Source organism: Cucurbita pepo, chromosome 11, assembly GCF_057944985.1.
Source record: "Cucurbita pepo subsp. pepo isolate OVF chromosome 11, ASM5794498v1, whole genome shotgun sequence".
NCBI classification, from domain to species: domain Eukaryota; kingdom Viridiplantae; phylum Streptophyta; class Magnoliopsida; order Cucurbitales; family Cucurbitaceae; genus Cucurbita; species Cucurbita pepo.
In genome coordinates, this window is record NC_141808.1 from 17,340,377 (window position 1) to 17,366,676 (window position 26,300).

Consider the following 26,300-nt stretch of genomic DNA (forward strand, 5'->3'; position numbering starts at 1 on the left):
ATTAATTACTATAAAGTCCAACATTTTCCAGGGGCGAAGCTGAAATATACAAAACAAATTCATATAAAAGGGTGCGAGCAGATCTGATCTTACATTTACTCCAAAAATCTATTCGTCTCAAACTCTGTATTGCGCTCGTCTTTCTTCTCTCTGCTCCCTCCCTTCGAGGGTTTTTCTTTTTCTTTCTTTTCTTTCTTTTCTTTTTCCCTCTTTGTTTCGTTTTTCTTTCTTTTTTCTTTCGTTTTCTTCCTTCTAGAACCCCCAATTCAAGATCTTCGTCTCCTCCATCTCAATCTCAATCTCACTCTTCCTGGAAGATGCATTATCAGAGGCTTAGACAGCAGGCAATGGTGCAGCAGTCTCTGTATCCCCACCCCGCCCTCCTCGCTGCTCCTCAGGTTTCTACTTCTCTCCTATTTTCATTTTTTTTTTTTTTTTTTTTTTTTTTTTTTTTTAATCGTTACATTGGTTGCAACATATGTATCTTCTTCTGATCGATCCTTTATTCATCACTTTTTTATTATACGAGCTTGGATCTCTCTCTCTCCCAGCTATTTTCTTCACATTTGGGTTCCTCTTATGAATAAATCATATATTGTTCTTTTTTCTTTCATTTTCTTTTTTTGGAAAATGGAATCAGGAAAGATTTCATTACAGAACTACAAGCTTTACTGGTGATAAGATATCAATCTTTGAGAGGAGACCAGAAATAAGTTATAGAACAAAAATCTTAGAAAGGGATTCCTCTAATTGGTATATATAAATTATTATCATGCCGACGAAATCATTTTCACGAGGACCTATAACAAGATGTATTGTAGTATAGAGTACTCCAAATGAGTTCTTCGTAGTGCTGCAAAAACGTGTATGGTTTCTTTTCAACCACAACTTCCAAGCCAAGGCTTTGATGTTTAGAAATATGGCCACTGAGAAGCTGTTCTTGACTTCCGACTGAGGTTGTTCAACGCTTATAGTATGAAAACCAAAGTTCCCGAGTAGTTGGAAAATAAGGAAACAGCGGCTAGGGTTTTAGAATTCTTGTGGCCCTGAAGACAACAGTTAATATTGGGGTTAACAAATCATACATGATGTCCAGAGATTATATTCCCATTTGAATCAGAGAAGCGCATGGACATTAGCCTAGTGTGCGTCGTCTTTTACCTAATCTAAGAATCATGTATTGTTCCATGTTTTTCTATGACTCAAGTCTTTTTCTTTTTCCTCCTGTTTCACTTTGATTGACCCGTTTGTGCGAACATACATACATGATAAAACTTGCATGCCAATGATTTGATGACAATCGGTTAACTAGTTTTCAAATACTCCTCCTCGCTTCTCTTCTTGCACAAATTGTTGCTAATCATTATGCGAGTCTTAGGAGCCATCCAGATTTTCTTTACCTGTTGTCTTTGGTAACCTAAGTAAGAGATGTCACCTGGATATTCGTTCAGAAATATGATCGTTAATGTATCATTATCTTGTTCTTCTTTACATGGGCTTCCATGACAAGTCCTCGAAGATTTCATGCTGTAGAACATGAGTCATTTTGGAGTCTTTTTCATCCCTGGACTTAAAACATTACCCATTGCCAGTGTGTTCGAGTCGGTCAGTGACTCTACTTTTATATAATCTTTTTTCCACATTTGGCTGGAATTTGGGTGAGGAGTGTAAATATGTTTTTTCTAGGAAAACTCTGTTCTCCCCTTTTCCTTTTCTTGTTTTTTACTTTTTTATTTTGCAGATAGAGCCTATCTTGAGTGGAAACCTGCCTCCTGGCTTTGATTCAAGTACATGCCGCAGTGTGTGAGTGTTAAATAGACATTTTCTTTTCCTTTTTCTATTTTTTCATTTAGTTCATAACTTTTACATAGTAAGATGGAGTCTTGATTTGGATTAACTTGTACCTTTCTTGCCTTAGATATAGGGTTCCTCATTAGTTTGGCATGTGCTGATTGATTTCCTTTGACACTTCTTATCATGGTCATCGTTTGCTAACACTGATACCATTCTGATACATATGTTGTTTGAATGAGTTAAAGTACACTGGCTGCTATTACATTTCTGTCATTTGTTGTTCTTAATAATTCATCAATCCGAACTAATGAGAAAAATATAGGTATGTCGGAAACATTCATCCCCAAGTCACCGAGCCTCTTCTTCAAGAAGTTTTCTCAAGCATTGGACCCATTGAAGGATGTAAGCTCATTAGGAAGGAGAAGGTGTGGTTTTCGTATAGACTGCCATTTCTTGCTATATGATCTCTTTCCATTATGATAATAAGTACCATCGATTAATGACTATTAGATTTTGACGACTATTTCTTCCTTCAGTTACTAGTTGGTGGAATTATTTCAAATAAGCCAGTGTTTATTCAAAGATCAAGGTCTTCTTTGAACGTGCTTTTTTGTTATATGAATATGATACTTGAACTAGATTTGTTCTATAGGTTGTACAACTATGCCCTTGTTTTTTGTTATATAAATAGGTGTCGACCTTATGTCATTAGTTTTATTTCTGTTTATGCAGTCCTCCTATGGTTTTGTGGATTACTTTGACCGCAGATCAGCTGCAGTTTCTATTATTTCTCTCAATGGAAGAAACTTGTAAGTGAGATTATTTCTTGCATTTTTATTGACATTAACCGATTGAGATTTATTTCAATACATTTTCGCACAGGTTTGGACAACCTGTAAAAGTTAATTGGGCATATGCAAGTAGTCAGAGGGAAGATACATCTGGTTGTATGCTTAGATTGTTTCTCTTCCCTTTTGATTCTGTATCTAATGAGGATGAGTTTGTAGTATGCGGCTGCTGATTTTTTCAGTATGGCGTATTTTTTCAGGTCATTTTAATATATTTGTTGGTGATATCAGCCCTGAGGTTACTGATGCTACGTTGTTTGCATGCTTTTCTGTTTACCCCAGTTGTTCGTAAGTGCACTCTCCAATTTTTTGTTTGAGTCCGTCTGCTTGGCTTATGCTCAAACGTTTGAGATATGGTAGAGCGTAACTTAATACTATGCAACTGAAATCACCTTGATCTAGCACCTCTAACTTTACTTACCTTAAATACTTCAGGGATGCAAGAGTTATGTGGGACCAGAAAACTGGACGCTCGAGGGGCTATGGTTTTGTTGCATTTCGGAGTGAGCAGGTTTTGGCATTGTTACTATAAGATGTTTCCCCCTTCCTGGACGCCACCCTTATGTTCTACCAATATAGGAAGTCTTGTATTTGCTTTCTTCAGGACATAGTCCTACTCCTGTTGATAGTTATTTATTCTGTTTTCAGGATGCTCAAAGTGCAATTAATGACCTAAATGGTATACCTACTCCCTCTTGCATTTGGAAATCTTCTGTTGTAATTTCTTTTATCTATTTAGTGACCTGGTTAACCATATCATTTCTTGAGCCATGTATGTAAGGAATGCAATGAGAAATGGGATTATTAAGGAATTGAAAACAGTGTAAGATTGAACCTTGGATAGAGATCCTGAAGTCTAGGCTTGGTTCCTTGGTTCGTTCGAAACTATTTAAAAAGTTATATGAGATATTTTTTTTAAGGTCACACTTGTATAATAAAGTATGCATATCAGCTTCTAATTTACTTCATTAACTGGATATCATTGTTATGCTCTTTGGTGTTAAAAGTGCCATAAAGATCATTTCTCTATGCTCACTTTTTGGGACATGAGCATTGTTGTTTCGTTTATTAGAAACTGCTGTATATTCTTTTTTCCCCTCTGTTTTGACCATAAAGGAAAGTGGCTTGGGAGTCGACAGATTAGGTGTAATTGGGCCACAAAAGGTGCTAGTTCTGGTGATGACAAACAGAGTTCAGATTCCAGAAGTGTTGTAGAGCTTACAACTGGATCTTCAGGTATTTCATCAAGAGATATGTAACTCCGAGATTTTCAGCTTTAGTAACCTTCATAGAATTCTTTTATTTACCTTTTTCAAACTTTTATAGTGATGGTTGAAATCTTCCATGTTTTGTACACGCATGATAGTTCTGGCTGTTGAATAGGGAGCCTTTTCTTCTTCTTGTTTGCCCTGGCCTGAGGTTATTCATGTTGCTCTATCTTTTCAATCTTGACCCTTGACCTGTTTCTTGCATGTTGTTCAGCTATAATTATATCCGGCACGTGCATTAGAACTTTGCTCAGTGTGTATAATTAAACCTACATTTTTGCTGATCTTTTCTAATGACGGACATGTCTTTCTTAATGTCTTGTCCTTAAGGTCTGTAGCTTGCTTGTTTATATTTAATAATCATTCCAAAGTCTGCTTAGACAATTATTCTTCGAGAGGTTCGTATTTCTTGCCAAAAAGAGTTGGTAATCATACTAGAGTCTAGATTTCATAAAGCTGAGTTTGTGTCTCTAACTTTGTAATCCCAAGTTAAACGACTTTAACCTATGAGTTCAACCACCTTTAAATTGAAAGTACCTTGTGAATTTTTTGATGACCAATGTTTTGGTTGTTCTGATCTCTGAGTTTGAATGTGATGATTCAGAATAATTCCAAATTGATTAAAATTTCTGGTCAACTTTTTGAACAATTCAACACATGTACGGTCAAACTTACAATCTCAATGTTTTGTGTTCTGATCTCTATAACTTTAACATACGGATTAAACCACCTCAAAGTTTGAGTACCTTGTGAACTTCTTAATGACCAGTATTTTGGGTTTTGATCTCTAATTTTGAATGTGATGGTTATGAATAATTCAAAATTGATTAAAATTTCTGATTAAATTTTTGATAATTCAACACATTGTAGGTTGAACTTCATTCTCAATGTTTTGGGTTCTGATCTCTATAAATTTAATCTATGAGTTAAACCACCTCAAAATTTTAAGTACCTTGTGAATTTCTTAATGACCAATGTTTTGGGTTTTGATCTCTAATTTTGAATGTGATGATTATGAATAATCCAAAATTGAATGGAATTTCTGGTTAAAATTTTGAACAATTAAACACATGTAGGGTCAAACTTACAATATTTTAGAGGAAGTAGGGATGTCTAAACCCGTCAAACTATGCATTTAGGGGTGAAGAATTGAGTCAAAGATCTCTTATATAGCAACTTTATCAATTGGTAATTTTTTTTTATTGATATCTAATGTAGTAATTTATAAGGAATTGCCATTAGTGAATGATTTTCCTTCTTGAGCCATCTGTTCTCTTTATCATCGTTCTTTGCTAACTGCGTCCTTCTGATGATCCATTTGTATTTTTTCCTTATTAGTTTTACTTTCACAACCTTGTCATGGCTATTTTTGCAGAGGGTGGTCAAGAGAAATCCAATGAGGAGGCACCCGAGAATAATTCTCAATACACAACCGTATATGTGGGGAATCTTGCTCCCGAGGCAAGGAAATTCTTTTGATAATATTATAGTAACTAATTTGCATAGTAGTTGGTGAAACAGTTAACTTGGGTGAACCTGCCAACTGGAGGACTTGTCAAAGTTCTCTGCCATCTCTAAAGGCATAAGCCTCCTGAATGTGATGGGTTTCTTAAATTTATCTAAAAAGTTTGGCTTGTATCTTCTCTTGGCTCCTTACGTGGTGGTGGGCTGTGCTTTTTGTTGAATCTTTGTGTTCATTCATTGTTCTCCATCGAAGCATGGTTTTCTAGTAAATTTATGGTGTATATATTCACAATAATGTGCAGTACAAGCAATCCTACTCACGACTAAAAACTGGATTTCGCATGCCAATTTTGTGCTGTTATAGCATGATTCTTTCAGGATTGCATCATTTTTCAGTGCTTATACTCTGCAGGTTACGTCAGTTGATCTTCACCGTTATTTTCATGCCCTTGGTGCCGGGATGATTGAAGATGTTAGGGTACAACGGGATAAAGGTTTTGGGTTTGTGAGATATAGCACTCATGCTGAAGCAGCTTTAGCCATCCAAATGGGCAATGCTAGAGTTGTCTGTGGCAAACCAATTAAGGTACAGATGAAAAATTTTCAATTGTCCTCAAAATGAATGTTAATAAATCTTTGATTTGATCTAGTTCTCAGTGCCAATGCGTATTTCAACTTGGTTATTTTGGGTGGAGAACTTGTGTTGCGTGGAAGAGACTAACTTATTCTTTTTTGGTCAAGTAGTAAATGCGGGTTCACTGGGAAAGGTTATAGGACTTGAGCTTTCATTTATTCACATAATCGTTTTATAATCAAATTCTGCAGTGTTCATGGGGTAGCAAGCCAACCCCGCCAGGGACGAATTCTACCCCTCTTCCTCCACCGAATGTGGGACACATGCCAGGTCTGTCTGCAGCCGACCTTGCTGCCTATGAACGGCAAATGGTATTGAGCAAAATGGGTGCGGCACAAGCGCTAATGCATCCACAGGCCGCTCAGCATGCCCTCAAGCAGGCAGCCATGGGAATGGGGATGGGAATTGGGATGGGCGGTGCTGGCACTAGTCAAACTATATATGACGGTGGGTTCCAAAATATTGCAACCACCCAACAGCTCATGTATTACTAGGTATTTGAAGTGCTGTATTGTATGATTCTTGTAGTTCATTTGTGGAACTAAAGAAATAGTGTAACTTACGCTTTCTGGGGATTGTGACCCAAGTACAATCTTTGAACCTGCTGCGTTTGGAAATTTAGTGGTAGCCCGGGGGGGGAGGGGTGTTGCAGAGTGATTTTTATTTGTTTACTTTGAATGGTTGGTCTTAGTTTGTAATATCCTGCTAGAAACAATATTTTGAGACATCTGGAAATAAGTTCCAACCCTTGAATCTTTATGGCCCCTTAACACCAAAAGTATACTAGAAACCTCTAAACAAAGGTACAACCATCCTACCTGTTGCTGCAGTGATGGTAATTGCAATTTGCAGCATTTTTATTTTCCTTCTTTCTCTAAACCATCACTCAAATTACAATTTCTGATGACAATTAAGGGACAGCAGAAAATTGAAGCTCATTTTCATATCTACCAAGGGTTGTTACCCCAGCTGCTGCTACATACTGTGGAATATAAACGATATTTGTGTAACAATTTACAGGAACAAAGTGGGTCAAGCTGTCTTCACTTTCAAGCTTGACTCCACCATGCAACTAGTATTTGATTTAATCAGGTAGCAATCGGAGTGAAGAAAGTTGAAACAATAGCCTTAAACTAAATCAACTTCATGATATGCTTTAGCCGTCTACCATGCATTCATTCATGAACAGAGCTCCATCTCCAACTAGAAATGGCAATTGGGTGGCAAGTCAGTCTCCATGGAGCTGATTGGAACCTTTTTGGAACGTTCCATCACATTTTAATTAAGAACAGCAACCAGACGGCAGGGGACATGATCAGTGTTATACATTAAACTCCTTATCGGTTGAATGATGCAGCCGAGTTATCATCATACTGCCCTCTCCAAGCATTTCCACTATCCGTTCCACTGCAAGCTTGATTGGGAGCCTGAATGTGACCCAAATTTCCATCCAAACTCATCTGCTGTACTTCAGCGGATGACAGGATCTTTATGCTCTGAACACAGCTCACGAACTCTCTGTACAATCAGTTGGTGATTAAAATATCAAGACATGAAAAGGGCAGCGAGAAAAAGATTAAGCACAATCCTTATAAGTATTCTACTTACTCCCAAGGATCATCACCAACTAGAAGTATATCGGTTTCGTGATCCACATAAACAAGTTTCCAATCAGTTCGTTGAGGATCTTCTAACTGTCCTTCAATGCCGAACATGCGGGCAAGATCATGTCTAAGCTCATCATATCCTTTGTAACGAGTGACATCGATGCACCTACCCACTGATCCACGCTTTTGAACCTTCAGAATTAACAGTTTTAGATGCTTGAAAGTATAGTTTCAGTCAGAGTTCAAAACATCTCAAACAATTACAGAAGCTTGAAGCTCGAATCCAAGCTTTACTATGACAACAGTGGATATCATGTCATTGTAAACGGTGCATGTAAAAGGGAACTTGATCTAGCATGCCATACCCTATAGAGTAACATCAATCTACAAATGTACAAAATATGAAGGAAGAAAGTGTAGCACTGGTTACGATTCGACTAAAATTTAATAAAAAGCCAAAGTTGAGGACTAGAGATTCAGAAACAGCTCAAGGTTCTTTTAGTGGATTGACTTAAATAACTACAAAAATGACTTACACAGGAACTGAACATAGGAGGAAATATGACCAAGTCCCTCATCTCTTCCTCGTTCCTAGACACAACAAATGTCCTATGATTTCCCTCAAGTCCATAATTTTAAATTTTTCATACACTTGAACATCTAGATAAGAAACGGAAAAAGTAGTAAACAATCAAGTCTAATTCTAATCATTGATATCGTTTACTATTCACAGGGGATACTAAAGGAAGTAGACATAAAGTGGGGTGGCAAACCTTTGTGTATGTACGCATACGTTGACTGTGGTTTGCCCACAGTCCACTACTCAAAGCTCCAGCTTCATTTACGTTGACATCATTTGAGCAGTCAGACTTAAAAGGCAAGTTTGGGACCCCAAATGACTGAGAGCTGATTGCAGCAGTGGACAACTCTGTTTCAATATCTCTAGGCACACCACCACCATAGTTAGAAAGTAAGTTCTGAAGATCTTTTTGCGAGTCGTATCCCCTCGATAATAAGGTATCTGGTGCCAACCCATCCATGCTATTACTGAAAGGGATATTGTTTCGTGGATGTGATTGTACATCAGTATCCAAACATGTCGGGAGTGGGAAAGTCTGCTGAATGGTGCCAGCATCCAAACAATATGATGTCCCAGAAGAACACGCTTCTAACTGATCAGGAACAGTGCCTTTGTACTTTAGTTGGTCCAATCCTTTTGAGCTAGGAAACTCATGTTTGATTCTCAAATCAGGTTTTCTTTGTAGGTCCTGAGCCAGGTTAGTTGCAGGCTCAGCTACTGGGTCTCCCCCCAGTGTGGCTGCTCCTTGTTGGTTCTTATTGAGCATGTTTGATGCTGAAACTTGGCAATTATTAGTGGAAGGCGAGGTTGAACAAGACGGAGCATCTCCATCAATCAGTCCAGAGTATGCTCTAATTGCCATGGTTGGTTTGAATTGGTTATGGGAATGGGTTATAGGAGCCTGCTGGGACTGCATGAGGCCTAAACTTGAAAAGCCATTGCTGTTATGTTTTTCTGTTTGTAAGCTGCCTCCACTAGTATTGAACTGCTGCTGATTGGACAAAGGCAATGGTGGTAACTGTTGGTTTTGCTGATGAACATTCTGCTGCTGTAGCAGCTGAGGTGGTAACAGTGGGCTAGATGGGGAGAGCAACGGATGCTGCTGCTGCGGCTGCAGCTTCTGTAGCAGCTGTAATTGAAGTTGTTGCTCTGTTGGGACTGGCTGTGAAAATTGCTGAACTTGTGGCTGTTGTTGTGCTCTCTGAGACAGACTTTGTTGCATTAACTGTAGTGGGGCCTGTTGAACTTGTGTTGGCTGCTGGTGTTTCGGAAGAAGACTAGGTTGCTGCTCTATTTGTGGCTGAAACTGTACTTCTTGTGATAAAGATGTAGTCTGAAATAAGTTTTTATTGGATGGTTGGCTAGTTTGATGTGATTGTATATTGCCTGCAAGCAATTGCTGTTGTTGTAGCTGAGAGTATACAAGCGGTTGTTGCAAAGTCTGATTTGGCAAATGGTTCGGAGCAGTAACACTGTTGTTCAGAAGAGCAGATTGGGAGGTCTGCTGTTGTCGTTGTGGCTGTTGCATCTGGAGTTGCTGCTGCTGGGGCACCTGCTGCTGCAGCTCCTGCTGGAGTGGCAACTGCTGCTGCTGCAACTGTTGGCTAGCAGGAACTTGTAACAACTGCTGCACCTGCTGCTGTTGAGACCACGTAGTCGGTGGCAACTGGGCAACTTGGTTCTGTTGATTTGCTTTGCTGAATTGGAGATTTGGTGAAGACATTAGTGGTGCTTGAAAACTCAATAATTTGGATGACTCATCATTAGTAAGAGTTCCATGCAGAGCACTAGGAGCAACCATGGACGGCAAAATTCCAGATTGAGCTGCTGCGAACTGATTATTATGTTGCATGCTCATCCACTGCACTAAGCTTAAACCAGGAAAGATCGAGCTTGACGCATCTTTCATGCCGAACTCATCACCAAACCATGGCATCACTCTCTTAAAAGCATTTTCAATCTCAGATTCATCGTCTGCAAAATCGATCCTCAAGGTCACTATAACATATTACAGAGGAAGAAGCACTCTCAACTTCTCTTCCAATGCCGCTTTCTCTTAACTTAAACACATGACTGGCAAGAAATTTTTATAGGTTTTAATTACCTGGCATCCCTGGTTGTTTAGGGAATTTGGGCCTGAAGAATGGAGGTGGACATATGTAAAAAGGAGTCACAACAGGCTCAACCTCCCATATTGAAACTCGGTTTGGTCGTTCACCAGCTGCCGATTCATCCCATCCGACCTTCAGTAAATATACATCATCGGTAAGCATCTGAAGCAAGCCATTAACATAAAGCTAATATTTAATTACTAGAACTTAGTACCTGAAGATTGCGCCATTGTGAATTTTTCCATCGTACGGAATCCATGTCACTGATACCAGTAATTGTACCCATATATCTACGTACTCCCGACTCCTCGGTTTCAAACATCATCCTAAATCGCATGCCAAGGGAAACTTGTGCATACATTGCCTTATTATACTTGGCCAAAGGAATCACAAATTCAGAAGGACTGGCCCTGAAAAACTCAGGGAATGATGGTTGAATACTGAAACAGAAATCGCACGAAATTTTAGTAGAGTTAGAACAAAAAAATACGAATCAGTACTTACCTAGGGTTGTAAAATATGGTAAAAGGACTGTTATTTGCAGCTGCATGAGCAGCAGAAGCAAGAATTCCTATGTGCATGCTATCACTTGATATGACTGATGAAGACAGAGCTGGCTGCTGCCTGTTAGCACGCCTTATGCCTAAGAGAAGCTGTGACTTTTCATCTCTATAGTGCATCAGTAGAGAGGATCAGCATTTGTGTACGCAATAATTCAGGTGAGTTACAAACTGATGATTTTATACCTTATAAAGAGCACCGAATCTCCAGCAAAGAGTCGTTTTGTGCTGACAAAAACACTCCAACCAGTGGTCAGAAGGTGTCTTTTTGGTTGGCCTGTATTTTATGCATTTCTAAGCTCATCAAAATGATAAAATTCATATTCATGTTCTTCTAAGTACATGTGGGTAAATCAAAATGAACAGACAAAATACATGAAGAATTGAAATCATCATCTCAAAAGACACCTACATTAGTCTATTGTGCAAATATGAGAGAGATCTTTAATTGAAGATCAAAAAGCTAAGGGGAAAAAATGAAAGGTTCCATACCGCGGTAAATATGTCTGAACGTCCACGAATTATCATGCAAATCTCTAGCCACTAGTTCCTGAGCAGGGGGTTGCATCGAGTAGTCCTATAATTAAAAATTTTCGATATGAGCTAATAAGAAAGATACACGCACAAACACAACATGATGTTCAAGAAGGTTTTGAACAAGGGCTTTTTTTTTTTTTTGGTGGATTCATACTTATTTTTTTAAAAAAAACTTAAATAGTATTAGTGATGAAACTGTTTTAAAAATATGAAATGTGATGCGCACTAATGGGGGAAAAATCTTCTCAGCTGCACGACGAGGCACAGAAAATCCACCGTGAGTGCTAGTGTCACTAGCTGTTAGAGTTTTGCAGAAGAACTCAGCAGGCTGCCTGTTTTGCTTGAGGCCAATATCAGATGCCAATAAAGCTTCTTTTTCATACTGCAAAACAGAATATTGTATTAACAACCAAATTATTTGAATGTATAAATGAATCGAACACTTATTGAGTGGCTAACCTACTTTATTCACTGGTTGAAGGGTCATTTGTGCATACACTTCATCCGTTTCAAGATCAGCCTGGTTCACAACACAAAACAATCATCTCATGTCCTGCTCACAATTCATTCCTTTATATATTTATGAGTTCGATTTAAGAGATTTCATTAGCTCTATGGGATATGGAAGGCGACGTACATGTAACGTGACGTTATGGAGCATGCAGATCAACTTAGAAGGAAGGTTAGGGTAGCTTGGAATGAAATCAGTCTCCTTATTCATCGAAGCTGCAACCTGAAAGGTGAACCATCACAAACCACTATCCATAAGTACATGTTTATTTAAGTTGGAAGATAAGGGACATACTTGTTCACTGTGGCCTTGAGGGAAGTAAACCACAAGACTTCCAACTGGAGGTAACGAAACAAGAGGCCCAGCACAAGCATGCCATAGCTCAGAATTGATGTTCTTCCTTTCACCTGTTCCAAACCAAATTCCCAGTATTAAATTGTTTCTTATGATATTTGGAAGATTGAGATATACAAAATAAAGCGAAAATGTGATCTTGTTCTAAAGACCAGCGCCACGAGTCTTCTCTGGTCGCAACTTGTAGAGGCTGTAAAAATGTAGATAAAATGGCCCAATCATCAATCTCAACCTCCAACAGGTTTCCTCTCAGATGGTGCACCCATGATTCAGATTGAACACCAAAATTCAGAAATGTTATAGACTATGGTTCCCAAGGCACACACCACTCCAATCCTAAGGCCTCCATCCTCCATGGGGTCCTTTAAAATGTCCCATTAAAGAAGATGAAATCCCTTGTTCTTTATGCTGCCTTTCCAAAGAACGTTCCAAAGCTTTTCGTTTTGGTTGTAGCAGCTTGTTGTGTTGTTGTTGTTGTTGGTTCTTGGTTTTATTTTCTTTCTCTTGCTTTGCATCAATCAATGAAAAGTTCATTTATTTGTAACATGCCCGAAGCATACACAACTTCAGAATCTCTCATCCATCGTGTTCTTAAAGAACATTATAGAGAAGATGAGCAATAATGTGGGCAATTGTTGTGAGATTGTTGTTAAAGATGGCCACGACATTAAAGGAAATGGAAGAATAGAACTTCATTTGCTCACTTAATTCACTTAACAAATGGGGAATGACGAATAGAAAAGAAATTTGTGTGCAAAACATAAGAAAGGGTAAGAGTTACCTTCTCCAGAATTGGGCAGAAACCCATTTGGGGGAGCTTTCATCCTGTAAGATACAACCAACAAGTCCAAAAGCAAATCGGATCACCAGTTCCGTAGCAGCCGGAACAACCCCATTTTGCAAGTCACTAGAAGCCCCCTGTTTATCATATATTATTATAAACCCCTTTTACTCAAACCCTAAGCGCATGTAGGCGAGTGAAAACAACTGAGGAGCAAAAGAGTCTCCCCAGAAGACAGACATTAAGGGCACCAAACAAATGGGTGGGTTGTGGAGGAAAAAAGTGGATACCTAAATTGTGGCGGGGCTGACACAGAGTTGTGGCCGGGGAATCAGAAGCCTAAGGTAGAGAGATAAAAGGTAGAAGAAGGTTTGAGAGGAAAATGGAAAAATCAATAACATAACCCCATAATTAGAAGAAAGGGAATGATTGATTACAATGAAGAGTGGTGGGGGGAGTTTGTTCTTGTAATTGGGTGGCCGTGGCCTTGTGCTGTCGGCCGAGTCACCAGTCATGAGTGCTGGACCACACCGCACAAAGGAATGTTAACATTAAGAACGCTACTACTAGTGTGTAATAAAAGAGAGAGGAATGAATTGTAGCAGTTAATCCTACTATTTCTCCTTTCCTCCTCATTTTATATTCTTGGCTTTTAGGAAAATAAAGCAGGAGCTTTCCACATGGGTTGGCTCCTCTTCAAATCATTCCCATCCTCTCCTACCCAATCCATTTAAAAAGCGCACAACAGATACAACACCTACTATTTCAGCTCGCCTCCGACCGTGTGCCCAACTCAAACTAGATCATTCATTTACCTAACGCCCCCAAAATTCACACGCAGGTAACAAAATCTTTTTTTTTTTTTCTTTTTTTTTCTGGATTTAGAAATAGTTAATGAAAGGGCAGAGAGAGAGAGAGAGAGAGAGAGAGAGAGCAGACAGCCATGTGAAGAGCAGCAGCAGTTGTCGGGCTAACTACCTCCAACTCCGACCTGATTGTGGTGTGGATCAACACTTTTATTTTATTTTTAATTTTTTTTTGCCACCATGAGCATGCCAGTTAGTCACTCATTCAGTGTTCCAATGACCTTAATAATAGAGAATTGACAAAGTCTCTTCCATTTCCAATCAATAGAATGGTTAATATTTATTTGGAGTGCTTGCTAAAAGTAATACAAAGAGTTATCCTCAAGTCCGCGTTTGATTCACTTCAAATTTGAAAGTAGTAGAGTCCATTTCTGTCTCACATGGTTTAAGTAAGAAAAAAAAGTAGGCAAACAAATTTTATTATGATATCATTGTAGTTGACAAATCAGATATTATATACATTGTGGTTGACACCACGGGGTAATCTATTAAATCAACAAGTGTTTTTCTCGATATGTGATCCTCGTTATCTGAAAATTATGAAATTATGGAATCTAGTACGTTTAATTGACGAAAAGAAAACCACTCGTCTATTATCCTTAATGAAGAATTTGTTACATTACTCTATAGTGTTAGATAGGATTGGATTGAAAACTGGTATGAATGTGTGAGCACCGCAGAATGATTCCATCTCATTCTTGTAATAAGTGGATGCTCGAGGCAACCAATATCAAATGCCAAATTAACACATGCTTTGGTTAATTTTACTCTCTTCCCAACTTACTCATATAATTATGTGGTATAGGTACGAGATGCTAATAGATCTAAAGACAATAAAGTGACATGCATGCATATTTTATTAGAAGGATTCACACCACGTATCCACCTTTAAACACACGATCCCTAGGCTTTGGAGTAGTATATTCTATAGGTACAAAGTTGCATATAAATTTGTATTAATTAATTAATTAATAGGGTATGATATTATCTACTTTAGATATAAACTCTCGTGTATTTGTTTTTTGATTCACTTAAAATATCTCATATCAACAAAAATAATTATCCTTATACGATATTGTTATTTTCATTTTTGCGTCAATGTAAGAATTTGTTTGCACCTAACAAAATGTGTCGACTTGTGTCGACAAGACAAGTAGGGATTGAATTCATCGCTCGTAAATCCAAACTTCCCAATCTCTTGATGAAGTTGATATATTAATGGACCACTAAGGTCACGATCTAGGTAATATTCTACCATATCTTTTATACAAAGGATGATGAGGTGATGGGAGGGCCAGTCTTTTAATGCACTATTGAAGGTGGGGTTCAATCAATCAACTTGCATTCCCCTTCTTCCACTAGTGGATATTGGTAACACCATAGCATACGCTATATAATCACGTAGTCTATTGTCTGCACACACTCTCACGTTCATATGTACAACAACAATGCAGCCAAGGTGTTGTGTATTTGTGATCTACCGCTGAGCTGAAAGAGAACCATATTATTCCCCAACAGCCTAAGCGACAGCCACGTTAATTGGCGCACACATATAGTTTACTGACATTATATTAGATTATATATTGTGGATGCCAGAAATCATATGGCAAACAACAAAAACAGTACAAACTCACTGATAACACCCTAAAACGCTAACAACACTCAAGATTGTCTAGATCCAAATGGATATTTTTTTTTTATTATTGCCTTGGTGCAGAGCCGTCACATCTCGTGGTAGCAAGCTAGCTTCATGTCCAAATCCTTCACTGGAAAGTGTAAAAGGCCCAAGTACATATTCACCGTGACAGATCAATTCCAACAAACCTTTCAATTCTACACAATCTCAAATGTACATAAACCAAATGTACATAAACCACATTATTGGGAAGGCCTTCAATACTGGGTTTATATGAAATCATGTGATGAACATGAACCGTCCAAGAAACTACAACCATCAACAAGCAAAATATTAACAATAACGTATCAAATACAGTTTCCAAACTTTAATTTTTACTTCAAAAGAATGGTGAATGGAGTCACATACAGGAAATGAAAAGAGCCTGGATCACTGGAAGAATACATTAAAAAATTAGGATATATATCCGCAGGAGACGAAGTTTTTGCAGGGGACACAGGTGGAGGAGGGAGGATGCCATTAAAGAAGGTTAAGAGGAATAGAGAGAGATGAAATCGTACCCTGGGGGCACCAATTCCAGGTGTCCGACAGCAAATGCACCAAGTAACCGAAATTGGGCCTTAACATCGACCTATTTATGCCTTCCAAGTGGTGGGTACAAGAGAAAGGGAAATACACCTTGACGTGGGAGTGTAGAGAATCCCATATAACTGTTATCCGTTCGGCAGCGCTGGTCCTGAACGCATATGGTACGGGTGGCTCCCAATATCCTGTTGGACCCCTTTCTGCTTTCAAACCACCCATGTGCTTTCGATTTGGACTCCCCAACCTCCTCTACGCGTTCCCGCGGTGGGTGGATTGTTGGGCCTCTGACTACCTACGGCTCATATTTGGTAGTCATGGTCCACGTATTTATTGCTTCACAAATCCCAGTTATTAAAGACAACAGTGAATCGGAGCAAAAAACTTGTACATAGCTGAAACAGTAAAAGCTTCACTCCAATATGTACACCTACTCAATCAGTCATACTCGCTCAATTAGGCCAGATTCGTTTACAAGTTGCATACACATAACTCATGATAAACATAACTGATTATAATTCAAAATTTGGGAGGTGCCTTGCATTTGATGCACGCGACCTAGACATGATAAACAGTTCACAATCACAGCATTCAACATAGCTACCAAGTAGAAAAGTAAACAAAATGAATCAACAGTTATGTTGCACATTCACTAAAAGCCCCTCCATGCTTACCCTTTCCACTGATTTACAAAGTCCTCTTTTTTGATGATGAGACATCCTGCTTTGGATATCTTTTCCTTTTCTTTTCCTGTTTCTTGAATGATTTTCCAACAACAGACGGTTGTTGCTTCAACGCAAAGCTCTTTGCTACATGCCCTAAATGAAGTTTCTTCACCACAAAAATTCTTTTCAACTCACCACGATGAGCAGTATATGCACGAACCCAAGAGCAAAATGCTTTCTGGGCCAACTTCATCATTCCTGGCTGATGAAAGCAATGCAAACATATTAAAGTAATCCCGAAATAAGGTTAAAAATAATTTAATAACAAAGGAAAAGCTAAAAAAACAAAAAACAGAAAAAAGCAAATAATTCTTTTGAAACGCTGGGGGTGCATTTTTGGAAGTCCATTACTTCTTTACTCTTGAAAACAGGAAAATCAATAGAATGTTTGGTGTGTACAGAACATTCTATCATGCAAAGAAAGGAGAACAAACGATCTCTTTGAGTTCCAGAAGACTTGTGTTGAGCTCAATATGTGGCTACCAGTTAACTGATGTTAGAATTGAAAACACTCAATGAGAGAAAATAAATGGAGTAGTGAATATTTCTTTTTCTTTGTTAGACTTGCACCTGGCTGAAGCATAGATGATATCTCATTAGTATTCGATAAAGTACCTCATATGAACAAAAAAGACAAATTATTGACCACAATCTAAGAATGCTATATAATTGAAGTAACAAACAGAAAGACATCAAAAGAGACATGAACATAACTCAACTGGTTAGGAAGTCAGAGATTCAATCCTTCCACTCTCACACTCACATGTTGAATTCCAGAGGAGAAAAAACCGAAGGAATGAGAGGTAAGTAATACTCAAAAAGAATTTAGGAGGGATTGAGTCATTTTCATCAAAGGCCAGACCACATGAAGAGTGAAGGTAGGAAATTGCTGGATAAGGGACAAAAATTTAAGTCCATGCATGTTTATATTCACTCACGACATCCTGAGAAGTTTGATACAATTTTTATAAAAATTTACTAAATATCAACAATATGTTCATGAAAGGTTGTCCTAGTATATGTTCCTGATTCCAGGGAAAGTGAACATTTACATTAACGTACAATTATGTGGCTTAACAGTTTGTGTCCTATTTACTATTTATTGTCAATTTACATTTTCTTAGTTCAAGGCTTCCACTTTCTGTTAGGGTACACTATGAGGATTCTATGACAACCAAAATAGTCTTGATTTTGGAGGTGAAACCAGGAAGTTAAGAAGGCTCAATGTTTTGACATAAACAATAATAGCAAAGGGATTGGAAAGACTCATTTCATTTGTACTCATTCTTGATACATAACAGAACCACAATGAAAGCCTACAAATGAAATCATGTCATTTTAGATTCTAGAATAAAACCTAAAAGTGAAGTACCTTCGAAGCAAAAAACAACAAAAATGGAGAATGAAATCATTAGCCAATTCTTTTCATGAAAGTGTGTTATTCATGAATCAAGGTTACAATAATGCAGAGTTCTTAAAAAAAAAAAAACAGAAGTTGATGCCTTGTGTTTATATTAAACATCTCTAAATGATGTCAAATCATAGCAATTTCACCAACAAAAAAAAAAAAAAAAAAAAAAGAAGCTCCCCCAGGCAAAGACAATGTGACATGTCATTCATATTAATGAAATTAAGCACTTGTCAGAAGGCTCCTATACTCTGAAACTGTTAATTAGACCAAAAGAGAAGAGGGATGGTGAAAAGAACTACCTCAACTGCAATAAACGATTCGACTGCCCTCTGCAAGAACATGATCCAGGAATGTGATTCTAAAGAAACGAACTTCTCTACAAAGTGCTTCCTGCCACGAACCGGAAAACTATCCAACACCTTGACAAGAGGATATTCAGTAAGAGATACACCATGATTCCGCAAATCTTGCAAATAATCTATTTCAGTTGGTTGTAGGAATAGCAATGAATCTCCTCTTTCACCTAAGCGAGCTGTTCTTCCAACCCTGCATCAGGATATTCACAAATGTAAATGCTAGATGAATTGGACTTGAGTAGTTGATAAAGCAGGCCCCAGAAGCCAACTAATAAGGAATTTTGTCATCACCCCGCTGGTGAAATATCATAGCTACACGTGCACTCTATTAATACCAACTTACTGCATGATTTGTAGGAAATAATTGAAAGATCACTTGATATAGGTGTTAGGTTTTTTAAAATAATTAAAGATCACCTTATTTAGAAGAAGAGTACTAATAATACAGAAGAAGAGTACCAACAAGTAGAAATAAATAATAAAGAGAGCATTTTCTTTCTCAAAAAGTAAGTGCAGTTACCTATGCACATACTCAATTGCCTCTCCTGGAGGATCATATTGAATAATACATCTAACATTTGGAAAATCTAAGCCCCTAGCAGCAATATCAGTGGATAGAAGAAGAGCAAGCTTCTCTGATTTGAAGGCCTGAAATGTTGTTCTCCGATCCTCCGGCTTCATGCTCCCATGCAACCGGAAAATCTTGCATTTAAGGAACAAATGTTCAGACCTCGGTTCTGATTCTGAAGAGGAGAATTTAAATCCACCAAACAGGGAGTAGTGGAAATCTACAGCATCACATGTTGAAAAGAGCACCAAAGTCTGTAAACAAGTTAGTAACAATGGAGTCATGAAAGAAGAAAAGGTTAATAATAATAGTTCACAAAATAGTAATCAAAATGAGAAGTAACTAAGTAATTTTGTTACCTTCTGGCAACTATAGCCATCGTGTAAAATAAAAAATAACACTAACTCGTTTATAAGCTTCTTGGAGGATCAACACTTAATTATCTCAAATATATACCACATTAGTTCTATCTAGAATTATCTTGGAGGTTGTAAACAAATATTCCAAGATATTCTATAAACATCTTAGAATCTCTTGGACTCTATAAGGAATTCTCTAGAAAATCTTAATCCCTTTAGATTCAGTTAGATTTACAAAAGAGAGATGGTACAGCCAAGGGTCCACGTATTGAAGGCTAGTATTTCCACTCCAATTATCCTTCCAAAAGTGTGTATTGTTACCATTTCAGACCTTGATGGAAATATGGGAACAGACAACAGCTTTCAATTTATCAATAGATTTCCAAGGCCCTCTGGATGAATTTAAAATTATAGTTGGTGGTTTTAGGTCAAAGTGGCAAGATCCATATTTAGCAACAATAACCATCCTCCACAAAGCCTCTTTTTCAAGGTGGAAACGCCAAATCCATTTTGCAGGAAGAGAGGCATTTCTGTTATAAATCTCTGATTTCGAGTCCACCTTCTTCAATTGGGGCCTTCACAACTTCCCATTTTAAGAGATGGTTGCCTTTTTGTTCAATACTACCTTTCCAGAAAAAAAGTTCTAAGAAGTTTCTCTAAACTGTAGGCCACCTTTGTTGGAGCTTTGAAAAGATATCAATAATAAATAGAGAGGTTTTAAAATGTAGCATGAATCGACCGCTTGGATAGGTAAGTTCCGAAACACAAGTCTTTCTAAACTTTCTCAAAAATCAGGTCCCAAAAGGATGATGAGCTAGGCTTACCATTAAGGGGTAAGCCAAGGTAAGTATTTAGCCACTTGCCCATTTTGCACCCAAACCAGCTACCAAGATAAGATAGTTGCTGATTACCGAAACCAATTCCCATAGTTTCAAATTTTTTCAGTTTATATTAAGGCCCAAAGCTTCCTCCAAATATTTAATAATGCGAAAAGGTTGTCACCTCCTTTGTATGGAGAAAAGGATGGTGTCATCCCCAAATTCATATTAGATGATCAATGGAAGAGCATGGATATCTTTGCCAATCGGAAAACCTTTGATCAATCACCATGATGAAGAGGAAGGGGGATCCCCTTAGCGTAAACCCCTAGTGACTCTGATCCTGCCTCTAGGCTTGCCATTGATAATGATAAAGTAGTTGGCAGTTGAGTTACAACCTTGAATCCATCTTCTCCATTTGATCCTAAAACCCTCGACACAAAGGATTTCATCCAGAAAATTCCAATCAACCATGTCAAAAGCCTTTTCAACATCAAGCTTGATGGCCATCCCTTTCTCTGTTTTCCTTTTCCATTCACCAGTTAACACATTAGCAATAAGAGATGCATCCAAAAGTAGCGGATTGAAGAAAATCAAATATGGTAAAAGACAAGACTTTAATCTCTCAGATAACCTCGTGATCTTGCAAGGACATGAGGTGAGACTAATGGGTCTAAAATCCCCCACAAGTTTAGCTCCAATCTTCTAGGGGATGAGACAGATATGTTTCATTAAGGCTCACATTAATGGTGGCATTCCTAAAAAAATAATTGAACGCTCTTTTAGTGCCCATAGCATTGACAGCTTTACAAATCTCATCTTTGGCAAAAGGTTCTTCCAACTGATCACTTGGTAAGTCCGTTAGAGGACTCCAATTAGGGATATCAGGCAAATATGCAAATGGTTATAGAAGTCTACAAATTCATCTTCTTCATTATCAGAAACATTCAACAAACACACCCGTGCTCAAAAGAATTTCACCAATTGTACGTTTCCTTCTATTTTCAGCCACAAACCTATGGAAGAGATCAGGATTTTCATCACCATCAACTTGACTTCTTCCCATGCTGATAGAGTAAGAAGATCAATTTTGATAACTATTGTTCTTTGGATAGATCATTTTTGATGATTTACAAGATATACATCATAAGCAGAAAGACTTGGTGCATTAGAACTGACAAATGAAAACTAATTCACATCAGATGAAAACATGATCAAAGCTCCTCTTCTATTCTTGCAATCAAGACAAACATGAAGTGAGAGATGAACGAAGGGCTTTTTGAATGTTGTCTTTATTGAAGCTCTTGAGTCTTGAAGGCAGGGAATGAAGTAAGAATACATCCTAATTATTAGGCAGTTTGCCTCTCCAAATATATCCTTACATTTTTGGGCAGTTTGCCTCTACAAATATCCTCACACAACTCTTCCTAGAGGATGCAACAAAAAGTACTAAGATAGAGTGACAAGAGTAGAGAGCCACATTACTTTTATTGCATTTGTGTGCATTATTCTATAACTGCTCAGAACATGATAAAAATAAAACCTTTTTTACGAGTGATAATACTAAATCTTCCACCTAAACATAAGTATTGAATCGTCTTTACCTTCTCGAAGCAGTCTCTCTCAAACAAATACTTCAGAACAGAAAAAAGCACAGCCAACCGAGAAGCACACGGTGCTGCAAACAAAAAATTAATCACAAGTGTACATGTTAGATGCAGCATGAATAGGAGGGCAAAAGAACAAAAAGGACCAAACATTATACAACCAAGCATCAAAGGAGAAAATCTCTAAAAATCCTCAAAGGGATGCTTTTTATGATGTAGGATAACTAGTGAGGACTTGTTTGGTATGCAATCAGGAAAAAAAAATTGAAAACAAGAAATTTAATGAAACTAAGTTGTATTTCATGTTTCCAAATGTGTTTGGTAGCATTTTCAAAAATTGAACCCTAATTTAAATAATTGTTCAAAAGGTGTTTTATAATATACTTATAAACCATAAAGTCGTAGTTACCCACTAAATATTAGGTTGAATATAAACTATCGTTAATTAATTTTGATTATTATTTTACAATATCATATAGTTTATAATATATTATATTATATATCAGACTGAACTATGTTATTTTGGCGGGTAGCTACTCTTTTTCCAGCCATCAGCCCCTTTCATCGGGTTGCTATTATACAAATTTCATGCAACCAAACAATCAAAGGACATCTCCAAAAATCATCGAAGGAATGTTTATTAGGATTCAAAAGGTAAGCCAATAACATGAGATTAACCCTTGTTGAGAAGGGATTAGTGGTTAGCCTACAGCCTACTAACTAGGTAAACAACTAACAAAAAAAATTAGAACAATTAACCATTTAAATGAAAATTACAAAAAAATTACTAATTATGTTACATTAAAACAAAACCAATAGTCTGAGACAACAGAGGCAAACCAAATAAAACTCAAAGATCTACATGCAAGCACCACAGTTGTAGATGACCTAAGAAAGGAAATTTCATGGCTCTGCACAAAAATACAAAAGGGATGCACTGGATAGTCAATTCAATGTCAAAGTAACATGGATCCAATCCTCTGCACTCATGAATACCATGTGAAAGTTCATAAAATATAACTTTTAATCAAATTACCTTGCACGTAACTCTGAACTAACTGGGTTGGTATTTTATAATCTGCAATTAAGTTCTTTTCCTTCCTTGTGGGCTGGGCTTCATCATTTATGTCATGTCCCAAAAATCGACCATGTTCATATGGTTGAAATTCAAGGGCATTGTTGCCAGCATCAAGACCAATCATAATGGGATTCTCTAAACTAATTTTGGCAAAACAGTTTACTTTTTCGTTTAAGGTGGCCGAAAAAAGCAAATTCTGCTGCGGGAATTCAAAACTTGAAGTGCCATTATCCTTATTGACAATATTCTTCCTCGAGCCCAAATGATCCAGTATTTCCTCAACTTCTTTGCCACATCCTAATTCGAAAATTCTGTATAGATGCACAAGTTTCATGTAGAAAAGTGAAAAATAAGAGGACCGATCCAGAATGCATTGTACTAAAAAGCAGAGAGTAACCATACCTATCTGCCTCATCAAACACTATCCAATGCAAATTTGAGTACAAAAAGGATGATGTGTTCTTTAGGTGATCCAAGAGCCGACCTGGCGTTGCAACTAAAATTGATATACCTGAGCACAGACCATAAAAAAATTGGCATGTTAGCCATAGTGGTTTTTAGTGTTTAGGGTATCGTCGTCAGCCTCACAGTTTTAAAAAGCGTTTGTTAGGAGGAGGTTTCCACACCCTTATAAGGAATGCTTCCTTCACCTCTTCAACCGATATGGGATCTCACATAAAACACAACAAAATAAACATGTTTTTGATATTAAAAATAAAGCACAATGTCCCCCCATCCTTAGGGAGTTCTCTTGCTACTAGTTCTTCCATAGTTTATCTACACCTTTCTCTGTTAAATTCCAAAGTAGGTTAAGGTATTTTACATGGCCAGTTTTACCTCAAAGAGCTATTTTATTTCCTATACTTTCAAACGATCAAATTTGGTTTGCGTAATTTTAACAAATCTTAAAATTAATCTCTACTATTAGTTTATTGTTAACTTTTCAATAATAATAATAAAAAAAAAGTAGTCACTATTAGCCTTCTCGCTATAAATTTTGGAAACAAATCCAAATCATATCTTTTATTTCCACAAATGGAAATGATATCATTATTGTACCAAGTTTGATAAAATTAACTTCAATATCTTATCATATTGAAGTTAAAACTAACAATAAGGACTAATTTAAAGATTTATAGAACAAACTAGAATAAATTTGGACATTTGAAAGCAGGACTAAAATTTAATAAGACTCAAGCATATGAACTAAAATGGTATTTTAACATAAATCAAACAAAACAGCAAACCGACTAAACCGAAAAATCATTTTGGTTTGGCCCAATTTTGTCAGTTTCATTGTGCATCCCTAATTATCGCCATCCAATTACTACAATTATAGCTATGAAGTCGTTAAGCTAAAAATTTATTAAATGAAATAATTTTTTTCCCAAAAGACTAGCAAACACATACACATTGTCATGGAACAAAGCTAACTTACATCAAAATGAAATGGTAATTCCATAACTTAAACTATGATTATCCTACCTTTCCGCAACCTGGCTTTCTCCTTCGACCGACTTTCCCCGCCTGTTATGTAACCAGGGACAATCCAATGATAACGATGTAATAATTTCTGTAGAGTTTCATAGACCTGCATGCATAGCTCTCGCGTTGGTACCAGAACCAACGCTATGGCCAAATAATTTGTTAGATTGAAATAAACATGGGAGATATCAAGTATGTCTGTGAGTGAGAGATAGTTCAACAATACTGCCAATGTACAAAAGTTTGTTCTAGCTATAGCTTTCTTCAGTTTGGTTTCAGGCTTTTGAAATTCAATTAATTTTCAGCTTTTTCTTTCAATGAATGTCGATTGATACTTTTACATAATTATTTGATTTCGTCAATGAAATTTTGTCTCTCTTTGGATTGTAGAGTGATGGAACTTGCTCTGTCAGGTTCTTCTATTCCGTTTGGTCCTGCACCTATCCTAATGCTCTTGATTGCATGAAATTCTCTTCACAAGAAATCCAGAACTTTGTGATCTAATTAGAAACCTCAGCGAAAATCCTAGAACAAGAGGGTAGTGTTTGATCCCCTTCAGGAAGGGAGGCATTGGTCTCTAGTTTATTGGTTTCTTGATGAACTCGCTTGTTTCCTTTTAAATATATATAAATAAAATTAAATAAGTGGGCAGAGGCAAAATTGAGAAATTACTACTGTTACGCACAGAAAGTTCCATCGGCCCGCTGAATCCTACGATCGGACTTCTGCAAGTGATGGATGATGGGAACCAAATACGCAACAGTTTTGCCAGTGCCCGTGGCCGCATTAACAAGACTACAGGAAGAAGTTAAGAAAACTTACAGAAGCACTGCAAATATCAAAAGATAGATGTGCCATTCAATGAATTTCCACGTGATAAAGATAATCAATGTCCAGATATCCCCTTTTTGTATTCGTATGCATTTTTCTTCAATATAATCAGTTTATTATCAAAATATAAACACGCGCATCTGCAATCAACTATATATCAACTAAAAGAAGTTATGTTCGAAGGATACACATGACGCCCAGATAAAATAGCCGGAATTGCTTGAGCCTGTACAAGCGTAGGAACTTCAAAACCCATTTTATCTGTTACAATCGAAGAAAAAACAACACCGGAAGATGCAGGCCAAGATTAGAATCAATACAATTAACCGAATACGCTAAACTCTCAAAAACTATTACAGTAGATTGTAGAATGATTAGCATAACAGAAAGCAGATTATAAAAGGAGGCGATGAAGGAAGAGAACAAAGTCGGCACACAACACACCTCGGAGTTCGTCGCATAAAGTAGCGTGCAGACCGAGGCTGGCGAAAGTACAAGAAGCAAAAATCTCATCCTCTTTAACCATTTTCTTCGTCGTTGTTTTCATCCCTTCGTTCATAACTTTGATGCTGCTATTGATCGCAGGAGCTCAGACTGCACTACGGGGCGGCTGCTTCTAAGTTCCGAGTGTGGCGAAGCTTCACCCTAATGTTTCTCACGGCAGCTTATTTTCGTCAGCGATTCCGTACGAACGGCAACATTTTGGAAAGTGGTAAAAATATGAGTTTACCCGAAACCCGAAACCCGAAACCCGAACCCTAAAACATCAAACCCAAAGCCCTAAATCCCAAACCCTAAAACCCTAAAACCCTAAAACCCTAAATGTTAATCAAGAGGATTATAGTAAGTATTATCTGGTTTTCGTTTTCATTCTAATTTTTCTCTTTTTGAATTGGTATTTGGGAAATATTGGGTTGTTATTGTATGAT

At 37.4% G+C, this 26,300-nt stretch overlaps 3 protein-coding genes across 4 annotated transcripts; 1 reads left to right on the plus strand and 2 right to left on the minus strand.

Annotated features, from left to right (window-relative positions):
* Positions 1-78: 78 nt before the first annotated feature.
* LOC111805429 (oligouridylate-binding protein 1) lies at positions 79-6,761 on the plus strand. The gene is made up of 12 exons (XM_023690528.2): positions 79-398; positions 1,742-1,803; positions 2,117-2,219; positions 2,527-2,603; positions 2,677-2,738; positions 2,843-2,930; positions 3,078-3,153; positions 3,291-3,321; positions 3,759-3,878; positions 5,286-5,371; positions 5,787-5,960; positions 6,200-6,761. The coding sequence occupies exons 1-12, from the start codon at positions 318-320 to the stop codon at positions 6,500-6,502; spliced, it is 1,263 nt and encodes a 420-aa protein (XP_023546296.2). The 5' UTR covers positions 79-317; the 3' UTR covers positions 6,503-6,761.
* A 172-nt stretch (positions 6,762-6,933) lies between these two features.
* LOC111805427 (auxin response factor 19) lies at positions 6,934-13,653 on the minus strand. Its single transcript, XM_087128534.1, has 14 exons — positions 13,340-13,653; positions 13,050-13,186; positions 12,209-12,321; positions 12,041-12,136; positions 11,867-11,923; positions 11,630-11,785; positions 11,359-11,443; positions 11,053-11,143; positions 10,811-10,975; positions 10,521-10,716; positions 10,300-10,438; positions 8,389-10,169; positions 7,617-7,807; positions 6,934-7,526 (listed from the first exon to the last, which is right to left on the minus strand). The coding sequence occupies exons 2-14, from the start codon at positions 13,090-13,092 to the stop codon at positions 7,346-7,348; spliced, it is 3,294 nt and encodes a 1,097-aa protein (XP_086984660.1). The 5' UTR covers positions 13,093-13,186; positions 13,340-13,653; the 3' UTR covers positions 6,934-7,345.
* Positions 13,654-16,525: 2,872 nt separating this feature from the next.
* LOC111805428 (P-loop containing nucleoside triphosphate hydrolases superfamily protein) lies at positions 16,526-26,074 on the minus strand. 2 transcript variants are annotated; one of them, XM_023690525.2, is made up of 10 exons: positions 25,816-26,072; positions 25,560-25,632; positions 25,226-25,335; positions 24,541-24,684; positions 23,458-23,566; positions 23,014-23,366; positions 21,975-22,048; positions 19,146-19,447; positions 18,569-18,815; positions 16,526-17,060 (listed from the first exon to the last, which is right to left on the minus strand). In XM_023690525.2, the coding sequence occupies exons 1-10, from the start codon at positions 25,928-25,930 to the stop codon at positions 16,821-16,823; spliced, it is 1,767 nt and encodes a 588-aa protein (XP_023546293.2). In that variant the 5' UTR covers positions 25,931-26,072; the 3' UTR covers positions 16,526-16,820. The 2 variants fall into 2 exon arrangements, with proteins under 2 accessions (XP_023546293.2, XP_023546294.2); XM_023690526.2 differs by having other exon boundaries at positions 16,918-17,056; positions 25,816-26,074.
* Positions 26,075-26,300: the final 226 nt, after the last annotated feature.